General features: G+C 36.2%; 1 protein-coding gene across 2 annotated transcripts; it reads left to right on the top strand.

The window, feature by feature from the left end:
• The first annotated feature begins 970 nt into the window (after positions 1-970).
• Positions 971-3689, top strand: LOC128638702 (gamma-crystallin 1-like). Of its 2 annotated transcripts, XM_053690836.1 has the most exons (4): positions 971-979; positions 1351-1593; positions 2955-2961; positions 3363-3689. In XM_053690836.1, the coding sequence occupies exons 1-4, from the start codon at positions 971-973 to the stop codon at positions 3626-3628; spliced, it is 525 nt and encodes a 174-aa protein (XP_053546811.1). In that variant the 3' UTR covers positions 3629-3689. The 2 variants fall into 2 exon arrangements, with proteins under 2 accessions (XP_053546811.1, XP_053546803.1); XM_053690828.1 differs by lacking the exon at positions 2955-2961 and having other exon boundaries at positions 3353-3689.
• The last annotated feature ends 8497 nt before the right edge of the window (positions 3690-12186 follow it).

The raw sequence follows: 12186 nt of genomic DNA, 5'->3' as shown, positions 1-12186 counted from the left end.
TTTTTTCTCACAACTTAAGAAGAGGTGACACACATGCAATTAGTCATTTTGATTGTTAAAGAAAACTAAAACTTTAGCTCTATTATCTGTAAAATTTCATGAAAATTGATTTGGTAGATTTTGCTGCAGTACCATTTAAAGGGACAGTCTACACCAGAATTTTTATTGTTTTAAAAGATAGATAATCCCTTTATTACCCATTTCCCAGTTTTGCATAAGCAACACAGTTATATTAATATACTTCTAACCTCTGTGATTATCTTGTATCTAAGCCTCTGCAAACTGCCCCTTTTTTCAGTTCTTTTGACCGACTTGCAGTCTAGCCAATCAGTGCCTGCTCCCAGATAACTTCTTGTGCACGAGCACAGTGTTATCTATATGAAATACGTGAACTTACACCCTCTAGTGGTGAAAAACTGTTAAAATGCAATCTTAAAGAGGTGGGCTTCAATGTCTAAGAAATTAGCATATGAACCTCCTAGTTTAAGCTTCCAACTAAGAATACCAAGAGAACAAAGCAAAATTGGTGATAAAAGTAAATTGGAAAATTGTTTAAAATTACATGCTCTATCTGAATCATGAAAGTTTATTTTGGCCTAGACTGTCCCTTTAAATGATCATATGATGATATGTAAATAAAGTGTAATATTTTCCACATATTATGAATTTCAAATAACCTGAAAGGATTAACTTCAAGTTTTTTACACAATCACTATTTTCTTGGTATAAAATGTCACTATTTTAAGGCAATGTAATGTCAGGTGCAACAGGAAGAGTTGAACAAAAGGCTTAAAACTGCTGCTATACGTACTGACACCAGCAATATATAGAACTAAAAGCTTACACTTTCTAGAACATAAAGAGCATCTCTCTATTGTTGCACAATTGCAGAACCAGCTTTCAACTGTATATATAAAGAGGGCTTTCACAGTTAGAATTACAGAAAATCAGTGTCTGTAAAATAGCCAAAATGGGAAAGGTACTGATAACAGACCTACACACAATATATGTAGAGTTATTTCATTAAGATGATTCATTAGATTTGGATAGAAAAATGAAATATATTGGTATTTCACAATAGAAAAATGAAAATGATCATAAATAGAAATAACTAATGTGAATATATTATAATATGATTTTTTTTTTTAAAGAAATAGCATTGCAAATATATTTATGTATAGGGCCCCTTTCTATTTTATTTTTGAAACACCACTAATAGGATTTTTTTTTTAATGAATACAAACAACTTAAATGTTAAGGTTAAATTACTTTTAATTTAAAACTAGATTTCATATGATTTAATAGTATTGTAAGCACGTGTATTATATTACTAATTCATTTGTATTCTAGATCATTTTCTACGAGGACAAGAACTTCCAGGGTCGCTCCTATGAGTCCAATTCTGACAGTACTGATCTACACTCGCACTTCAGTCGCTGCAACTCCATACGAGTAGAGAATGGTAATTGGATGGTGTACGAACGCGCTAACCAGGAGGGGCATCAATACTTCCTTAAGAGGGGTGAATACCCTGATTACAAGCACTGGATGGGACTCAATGATACCATCAGCTCATGTCGTATTATACCACAAGTGAGTAGAGAAACTGATACAGCTATACATTTCTATTGTTAATGTTCTATTGTTCCTACTGGTCTCTATTACTATCCACCCAATGTTTCTTTTTTGATTTTCTATTCCTTTCATATTTTCTATTTATCACATTTGTTCTTTATTTAAATAGCACACATAGCTTTCTCCATCCCCAGTAATCTCTTTCTTACAATACTTATCATACTTTTATTCCACAGAATGGTGTATTTGGCTTCTGTAATGTTTTCTCTTTTCCCTCTATAGAACTTTCCCATATCTATGGCCCTATAATGTCACTTCTCTCTTCATTCCTTTAAAAAAAAAAAAAAAATCAAATCTAAAAGTTCCCAATAAGAAAAAATACTTGTAATTTATAGAGTTAAATGACCTCATATTCAGATTGCAAAATAAGAAAAACATTTTTTTGAAGACATAAAAAAACAGATAATTAAGTTACAGGAAAAAAAGTAAGAACTACAATTTATCATTGCACTGCTGGTGCAATCCCGCCCCCTGTAGATTCGCGGCCAATCGGCTGCTAGCAGGGGGTGTCAATCAACCTGACCGTATTTTACCAGGTTGATTTCTGTCCGCCACCTCAGACCGCTGCTTTATAACTTATGTTTCCGGCGAGTCTTGATAGATATGCCCCTATAACTCATCTTAGTCTTGCATTATTTCACTAAAAACTCTGTATGTTATTGATTTCCCTTTCATCACATTACAAAACAACTCTTTTTGACTAGTAAAATGTACTTTAAACATTAGAAGCACCTATATTTATTTATGTGTTGCAATTAGAAATCGGGCATGATACTTAAAAAAACTGTTTTATATTTATATTATAAAGAAATTATACATTGTTTCATTGCATGATTATACAGTGATCTATACCTAATAAACCTTGCTGGGATTACAAGTTGCACTTTCACAGACCACTGTGGTACTTTGCATGGTGGTGCCTTGTACTGCTGCAATCGAAGTTAATATAAAGCAATATGTGATGTTCTTAGTGCTGTTTAACTTGTGTTCTCTTCTTCCCAACTGTCCCGGATCCTGCAGGATTATCAGGGGTTTGGCAGTTTGCCTGTTTTCCCACACTCAGCTTCTCTAGCTAGGGCAACTGTTTCTGTTTTTAGGAACTTCCCTAGCCCCAACCAGGAAACTCCCTGGCTGTGCCCTGCCCCACTGACAGGATGTTTGCAACCCTGCCCAGAACACTTCTGAGGCCACACCCCTTCCAATTCCTCACGCACAAAACACAGATGGCCACGACCCAATACCCTCACTTCCCTGTCCCTGAAGGCCTCTGGGAAAGGTTGCGAGGTATGGTTACATATGCTTCACTTTTGCAATTCCAGACAGTTTGTCTTGTATGCAAAGCATTTGGTAGTATGATATTTGAGTCCTAACAAATTAAAGGGAAACAGCTACATGAAAAAAACCCAGGTATACCCTATGAATGTTGTTTTCTAGACACTGTTCTGTCGCTTTGGCATTTTAATTTTCCTGCAATAAGAAATACATATGTACTGCTTAAAGGCTTACTATAGACAAAACATAAAGGATAATGTAAAAAAAAGCAGAATTTCAGTTTACTAAATCATACTGCATTCATAAATAACAGGCAGAGCTCTCATTCTCTGAAAGCTCTTTCAGTAACAGCTTTATTAATTCCAAGCTACTGACTGAACCAAGTTATAAAACATTTTGGTGCTGATATTGTTAAGTTTCTTATCTTGTTTTCATTTCATTGCAGCATCGTGGAGTCTTCCGTATTAGAATTTATGAGAGGGAAGAATTCAGAGGTCACACAATGGAGTTCACAGAAGATTGTCCAAAGGTTTATGAAAAATTTAATTATGAAGATATTCTCTCTTGCAATGTTCTTGAGGGACACTGGATTTTCTATGAGCTGCCCAATTATAGAGGAAGGCAATATTACTTGAGACCAGGAGAGTACAGAAGATACACCGAATGGGGTGCAGTTTCTCCTAAGGTTGGCTCCTTCAGAAGAATTCAGGATATATACTAGGCATTGTCATGTGTAAAATGCTTCAATTTGGAATATTAATAAAATGACATAAAATAACAAACTGGTATAAGTTGTTGCATGCTAACTCATTTCTTTTTCATCAATATTCTTGTATTTTTGTATTATCTGCAATGGGCACATTAATTAAAATAACTGTCCAGTTTCCCTCTCTCTTCAGGGTTTTCATGACCACCAGATCCTATGTTATTCTGTGCCGCTGATTCACTAAAGCTTACTCATCTGTCCATTGGTTAAAATAGCATCTAAACTAGATAAACTGGAGCTGCTGATTAAGTTGTAGAGATTTGAGAGGACTTTTAGTAAATTTTGCCCAGTGACTATTTCAGCAGCTCATTTACCAAAATGCAACAATTACATGGAAAGTACAATATTTCTTAGAGGTTAAATCGAAAAAAAAAACACATTAAGTTAAACATACAATACTGATTTGCATGTTGTTGGTCAAGTGCTGTCTGCCATTTAAAGACATCCATGGTGCACATAAACCTGTCATCTTTTGAATGAGTTTCCAGATGGATAACAGAGGCATTTAGAAGTAGAATACTTTTCCATAAATATATTTAGTTTATTTATGTCCTTTACTGGGGTCATATTACCACCGTTCTTCCCACTAGAATGTTCTTTGAATGGACATTAAAGGGACATTAAGCTGCTGGGCACAACTACCCTTGAAAGGTTACTACTCACTATGCTATTTATTTTCCTCCTTTTGCTACAGCTCTATTTAAAGTTGTTTTCCTGTTTTAACCACTGAAATATCTCATGGTGAAGATCAACCTTTTTGTACTGGGGCTGCCATCTTGGAGCACAATAGTCTAACATACTGTGAAAGAAGCAGTGTTTATTTACATATCAATGAGGTTGTCACATTTTTGACAGCTGTATAAAGTGCTTTAGGTTAGGGTAGATGATACAAAGCAGGGACTCTGTATTTTTGCAATGGCTGCAAAGCTTTATATTATAGTTGAGTGTTTTAAAAAAATATATATTTTGTTTAACTGTAAAACAGTGTAAAAAGAAAAGCAAAAAAGTAAAGCTTACATGATGCATCATGCACACTAACTCCAAGCAAATGACACAGCTGTAAAAAAGTGGGCAATATTACTGATCTGTGAGTGTGCACTGCTTCTGTCACAGGCTGTGAGAATACCTGAGCTCCAAGATGTAGGCGCCCAGTACAAAGAGGCGGAGCTTCAGTACCTGGCACCTTTTAGGTATTAAAAAAGGAGAAATTATTTTAAAACAGCTGCAGAATGAAATGCAATAACATGGTGAGTAGTTTTTATTCGTTTGCAGTTGATCAGTTAGTAATAACGATTGAAAATGAATATGTGATCTCCCACTGATCAAAAGCTGGTAACAATAACAATCAGCGTATACCAATAGGAACTTGAAATAAAAATATGGACGCAAATAATAGTATTAATACTAAACCCGTCCCATTTTACATACAATAGTATATATAGATATACATTGCATTTATATAATCACAACATACTTTAATCTATAATTCTCTAAAATAATAATAGACAAATCATACAAAAATAACAAAAAAAAAAAAAACAGAATAACAAAGAATCAATTTTTAGGTTCATCAAAAGGTGTCCATACGATTTGATCAGCAGTTAATCAGCAATTGATAATCTAAAATTAATTAATCTAAAATCCCATAGAATTACATTAGTTCAATGCAAATAAAATATGAGCATCCAGGTATAAAGCCTGTAGTGTGGCTCTTAATCTGTAGAAAAAATTTAAACACTGATAGTGTACCTTGATAAGAATAAGCCAGCATTTATTCAATAGTATCTGCTCACCAGAATTGTTCATCAAGCGTCGCTACAATAAACAGGTAAATCAGAGCCGGATTAGTGAAAATAAGATTGATCTAGTTACGTTTCCAGTAGAACAGTGCTATTTTGATATGATTAGCAATAAGCAATGCATGCTCCTTACCTACCTAAATGTGAGGCTATTTGAAGCTGTCCCAAAACCAGTCATGTAAGGTGTCATTTAGCAGCCAACACAACCAGCCATTGTGAGGAGGATCATCCTGATGTAATGAGCTCACAGAAATGGGCAGAGGGACGAGACTGGCAATGCAGAGGGAAGACCCTGCTTAATGCACAAATAATATTGCTGGCAACTGGGTGGTGCTAAGGCAACTGGCCCAGTCCCACAACTAGCCCCAGCCCACTGCAAATGCCCTGTATGCCCTGTATGCCCTATGCTCAGTATGGGCCTGTAAATCTGAAACTAATTATAAGAAAATAATTGGATATCATAACATATCAAGTGGTAGACCCATGGTTCTACTCTACATGATTAATGTCATCACTGATTACCTTACATATCACATCACAAGTGATCAACAATAATGTTTTTGGCTACTCTGTCAGTTTGTGACAATTACAAATATGCCTGTTTATTAGTTGAAAATGTGTTTTTCCATTACATTGAGAAGGCTAGTAAGTTTGTTGCTCCAGGCTAGTGAATTTTTCACTTGGATTGTGAAAAAAGTAGGTTAAAAGAGAGAGAGAACAAAAAAGAGAGTGACATGAGATGTAGACAGACTGAAAGAGAAAGAGGGAACAGAGCCCATAAGTGGATATAGAGAGAGAAGAGAGCAGAAAGGTAGATATAAAGGGGGTTAAAGATGAGAAGGGGTGGTGTGACATGGATTGGCTGTATGAAGTATGAAGGCTATTCAAACAAATAACCCAGTACTTACCCAGATGCACACTCTTGTGCATTATCCTTATTATGACTGCGGGGATCTATTAAATTCAGTATAAGATGCTTAGGACCTCCACAAGGAAGACACTCAAGCATATCCAAACTGTTTAGCTTTTTTAATTTTAGGACGTGTGAGTATGATTCTAGAGATATGTTTGCTATTCTTCTTTATGTTTAACCCTTTTGCTGTAAGGTCTTTTTTCACCCCAGTGCTGAGCCAGTTTTGAACTTTTTTTGCTACCTACAATTAAACCCTATTGTAAGTCAAATTTCAGTGAGAGACCCACACAAATTATATGTATTTCTTTCAGCAAGCCCAGCTGATTTACAATATATCATTATTATAATTATAATTCATGGCATGTGAGATAGATGCAGCAAAAACTGTATAAAATAAGAATAATTTTTGCTTAGAGTTTAGTAAATAATAATAATATTTACTGTGATCTTCTTTCTAAGTGCTAGATTACAAGTTGAACACAAAATATTGCTCCTGCGAAAGCGATATTTGTGGTCAACTTAGTAATAGCAGAGCACGGAAATATGTGCTAGTATTACGAGTTTGGTGCAATGCGAACGCGACCTCACGTTTGCATTGTATGGAAGCATAGGGGTAAGTCACGCAGGGATGGGCAGCAAATGTAAATATATATGTATATGAATATATACTTATATATTTATGTGTTAATATGTGTATATACATATATTAACACATAACAATATATGTATATTAGCATATACATATATATTTACAGGGAAAACACTATTCCTATAGACCATAATGTAAAGGCACTTTTTTAGTGCCGTTTTTTTCACATCACACCCACCACTTTTAACCCCTAAAAACTGCCTAGCGCAGTAGTTTTTTATGAATACCCTTTATTTTAGAGGGCATTTGGGGCACTTTTAGAAAATTAACCAAAGATCTGATCCATGGTTAATTTTCTGAGTGCTAATTGCTACCGCAAACTCACAGTAGCAATAACCAGTCACTTGTAAAAGCTGGTTATTTTTAGCGTGCCCGAATACAGGTACATTTGCCCATTTGTGGGCACGCAATAAATTAGCGCTCCACTTGTATTCTGGCCCTAAATTGTCATCATGGGAAGCCACATGTGAAAAAAGGGGCCCATACAGGCTTTTAAAGTTTATAGTATGCATTAGAGAGGCCCCATTGTACAGTGTAGAATTAAATGTTGTTGTTTTTTTCATTCAAAGGCCTCTAGTTATCAAGTCGTCAACAGCAAATACGCAGGAATTCTGCAGCGTATTTGTGGTGAGGCTGATTCGCCATAGTTATCAAAGGCTAGAGACCGGCAAAAGTAGAATATAGTGACGTAAGCTACGATCCGCCGGTCTCAGTCCAACACAGATCGATTATTTTTTTTTTAAATTTTTATTTTATTGAAGACACACAGTGAGAAATGACATTTCAACAAGGTTTTTCATATTGTTACAAAAAAGAGGACATAAATGTTATCCCAAGCAAAATGGGATGCAGGATTAATCAATAATAATACAATAATTCCTTGACCACAACATCAGAACTTACAACTATATCAAGTATTATTTTTAACCTTTACAACAATTTACTGCACAAAGGTTCACTGTATGTCAACATTTTCCAATTTTTTAACCTGAAATCTACACCTCTAGCCCCTAAAGCCTCTCCCCACAGATCGATTCTTATGTCACTCCAGATGTGCCGAACACAAGTTCGGCACAATCTGACTACTTTTGCTAGTTATCAAATAACTAGCAGGAACACTCAGCACTATTCCGGCCCAGCGTACCTGGTTTTCAAACCGCTGCCCTGGAGGCGGAGGATCCCTTAGGAATCAATGGGAGTCTGAAAGCAGCGAAAGCTCATGTTCGCTGCTGCCCGATATCCCATTGATTTCTATGGGAGATGTCTGCACCTAACACCCTAACATGTACCCCGAGTCTAAACACCCCTAATCTGCCCCCCCTACACCGCCGCCACCTATATAATAGTTATTAACCTCTAAACCGCCGCTCCCGGACCCCGCCGCCACCTACATTATACCTATTAACTCCTAATCTGCCGCCCCCTATACCGCCACCACCTATATTAAAGTTATTAACTCCTATCCTGCGGATCCCGGAACCTGCCGCAACTAAATTAAATGTTTAACCCCTAAACCACCGCTCCTGGACCCCACCACAACTAAATTAAATGTTTAACCCCTAAACCGCTGCTCCCGGACCCCGCCGCAACTAAATTAAATGTTTAACCCCTAAACCGCCGCTCCAGGACCCCGCCACCACCTATATTAAACTTATTAACCCCTAAACCTAAGTCTAACACTAACACTAACACCCCCCTAACTTAAATATTATTTAAATACATCTAAATACATATTACAATTATTAACTAGATTATTCCTATTTAAAACTAAATACTTACGTGTAAAATAAACCCTATAATAGCTACAATATAACTAATAATTATATTGTAGCTATTTTAGGATTTATTTTTATTTTACAGGACACTTTGTATTTATTTTAACTAGGTACAATAGCTTTTAAATAGTTATTAACTATTTAATAGCTACCTAGTTAAAATAACTACAACATTACCTGTAAAATAAAACCTAACCTAAGTTACAAATACACCTAACACTACACTATCATTAAATTAATTAAAAAAATTAACTACAATTACCTAAAATTAACTAAATTAAATGTTTAACCCCTAAACCACCGCTCCAGGACCCCGCCACCACCTATATTAAACTTATTAACCCCTAAACCTAAGTCTAACACTAACACCCCCCTAACTTAAATATTATTTAAATACATCTAAATACATATTACAATTATTAACTAGATTATTCCTATTTAAAACTAAATACTTACATGTAAAATAAACCCTATAATAGCTACAATATAACTACTAATTAAATTGTAGCTATTTTAGGATTTATTTTTATTTTACAGGACACTTTGTATTTATTTTAACTAGGTACAATAGCTTTTAAATAGTTATTAACTATTTAATAGCTACCTAGTTAAAATAACTACAACATTACCTGTAAAATAAAACCTAACCTAAGTTACAAATACACCTAACACTACACTATCATTAAATTAATTAAAAAAAATAACAACAATTACCTAAAATTAAATACAATTACATAAACTAAACTATAGTACAAAGAAAACCACTAAATTACAGAAAATAAAAAAAATTACAAGAACTTTAAACTAATTACACCTAATCTAAGCCCCCTAATAAAATAAAAAAGCCCCCCATAATAATAAAATGCCCTACCCTATACTAAATTACAAAGTAATCAGCTCTTTTACCAGCCCTTAAAAGGGCTTTTTGCGGGGCATTGCCCCAAGGTAATCAGCTCTTTTACCTGTAAAAAAAAATACAACCCCCCCAACATTACAACCCACCACCCACACACCCCTACGCTAAAACCCACCCAAACCCCCCTTAAAAAAACTTAACACTAACCCCCTGAAGATCACCCTACCTTGAGCCGTGTTCACCCAGCCGGGCCAAATTCTTCATCCAAGCGGGGCAGAAGAGGTCCTCCATCCGGCCGAAGTCTTCATCCAAGTCGCGTCTTCTATCTTCAATCATCCGGAGCAGAGCCATCAACCATCCAGCAGACGCGGAGCCATCTTCTTCCAATGACGTCCTAGCACCGAATGCCTGGTCCTTTAAATGACGTCATCCAAGATGGCGTCCCTCTAATTCCGATTGGCTGATAGGATTCTATCAGCCAATCGGAATTAAGGTAGGAAAAATCCGATTGGTTGATTATTAATATTAATTATTAGTTATATTGTAGCTATTTTAGGGTTTATTTTACAGGAAGGTATTTAGTTTTAAATAGGAATAATTTAGTTAATAATTGTAATATGTATTTAGATTTATTTGAATAATATTTAAGTTAGGGGGGTGTTAGTGTTAGTGTTAGACTTAGGTTTAGGGGTTAATAAGTTTAATATAGGTGACGGCGTGGTCCGGGAGCAGCGGTTTAGGGGTTAAATATTTAATTTACTTGCGGCGGGGTCCGGGAATGGCGATTTAGGGTTAAACATTTAATTTAGTTGTGGCGGGGTCCGGGAGCGGTGGTTTAGGGGTTAAACAATTTATTTAGTTGCGGCTGGGTCTGGGATCCGCAGGATAGGGGTTAATAACTTTAATATAGGTGGCGGCGGTATAGGTGGCGGCAGTTTAGGGGTTAATAGGTATAATGTAGGTGACGGTGGGGTCCGGGAGCGGCGGTTTAGGCGTTAATACATATAATGTAGGTGGCGGCAGGGTCCAGGAGTGGCGGTTTAGGGGGTTTAGGTGCGGGGGGCTCCGGGAGTGGAGGTTTGGGGGGTAAAACAGTATAGTTTAGTGTGGGTGCTTAGTGACAGGCTAGCAAGAAAGCTGCGAAGAAGCCGTTGAGCAGCTAGATCGATGACTGTCAGTTAACAACACTGTACTTGGCGTGCGGCTTCTTGACAGCTTTCTTGATAACTTTGGCAAACGTATTCAGGTCCGCGGCGGCGATGGTAGGTGAACTTAGGCAAGCGTATTGGGCTGGCGAATGCAGGTAAGTAGACTGCTTGATACATAGAGGCCAAAGTGTTCATTGTTACCACAGATTGAGGGACTCGTTTACTTGAAAATAAACTATATTAGGGGCCTCTAGACAAACCATAATTTTTGTATTGCATATATATTATCCCATTTCCAAGCAAATCCCCATGTGTATTTTACTTTATTTTAAAATATCTGCTGTGGGGTACTGCTCGAAAAGGGCAGGTGATTATCTTATGTGGTGACGTTGCAGACACTCCCATGAAACCTGGGAGTGCCACCCTATAGTGCAGGGGATTGCTGAAAACAGCGTTTGATCAGAAATCCCCCTGCATGACGAAAAGGGCTTCAAAATGGTTAAGCCAATTATGTATGTTAATTAAAACTTTAATTAAGTTTCTATAATTGTGAACAATCTAGGTCCCCTATTTTAAAAAAAGAATCAGGTGTGAGTAAGATAAAAAGGGATTGTTTTATTCCCCTAGATTTAATGTTTAAATTTTCACATGAAACATAAGCAAGCAGATTTTTTTTTTTTTTAATTATTTTTATTGTTTTAAGCACATAGTACATTGAAATACATACATCACAAAAAAGTAGGAAAAATAAGACATCTATGGCCGATATTCCATTATCTGACCATATTTTACATACAAACTTCTCTAGCAATCAAAGATGAGCCAAAAAAGAAAAAACATATTATTGTCATTATATCATTGCATGTATAATATATTGAGATCATGTTTCTAGGTTGATACTTAAACACAATACCTTTAATTTAAAACATAAAAGTTACCTAAATATCGGCTTGCCGACCCATCTTGTCATAGGAGGTATGCAGTTGCCTAATAGTGGTTCTACATTTGAACTTCCAGAGCCACTACTAAGCAAGAAAAGAGAAGGGAAAAAAAAAGAAAAAAAAAGGAAGAAAGACAAAAGCTGAACACCAAAAAATATAAAAAACAAAAAAGGACAGAGAGAACCGTTTAGAACCCCAACCTGAATATTATCAATACTGTCCTATATACCTCAACTTCGGCTTATATAGGAATATTAATGTTTAATCATATTAAGTCGAACCTAAAAGGCCTAGAACCAGGTACAGGAGGCGGGGGAGGGGAGTAGACTGACTCTAAGGGGGGGCAAGGGAGCAAGAGAGAAAAAAAAAAAAAAGGGGGGAGCACCCCAGGACCCCTCAAAGTGGATACGTGGAGAGGGTCCCTATTCGTTA

Source organism: Bombina bombina, chromosome 1 (assembly GCF_027579735.1).
Source record: "Bombina bombina isolate aBomBom1 chromosome 1, aBomBom1.pri, whole genome shotgun sequence".
Lineage (NCBI taxonomy): Eukaryota > Metazoa > Chordata > Amphibia > Anura > Bombinatoridae > Bombina > Bombina bombina.
The sequence above is the reverse complement of the archived record's forward strand: the minus strand, read 5'-3'. Positions and strand labels throughout refer to the sequence as shown.

Excerpts from the sequence above, each read along its gene's own strand:
- LOC128638702 (XM_053690828.1), top strand. Across the intron at positions 1,594-3,352 it reads CATGTCGTATTATACCACAA|CATCGTGGAGTCTTCCGTAT; the intron begins GTGAGTAGAGAA and ends ATTTCATTGCAG.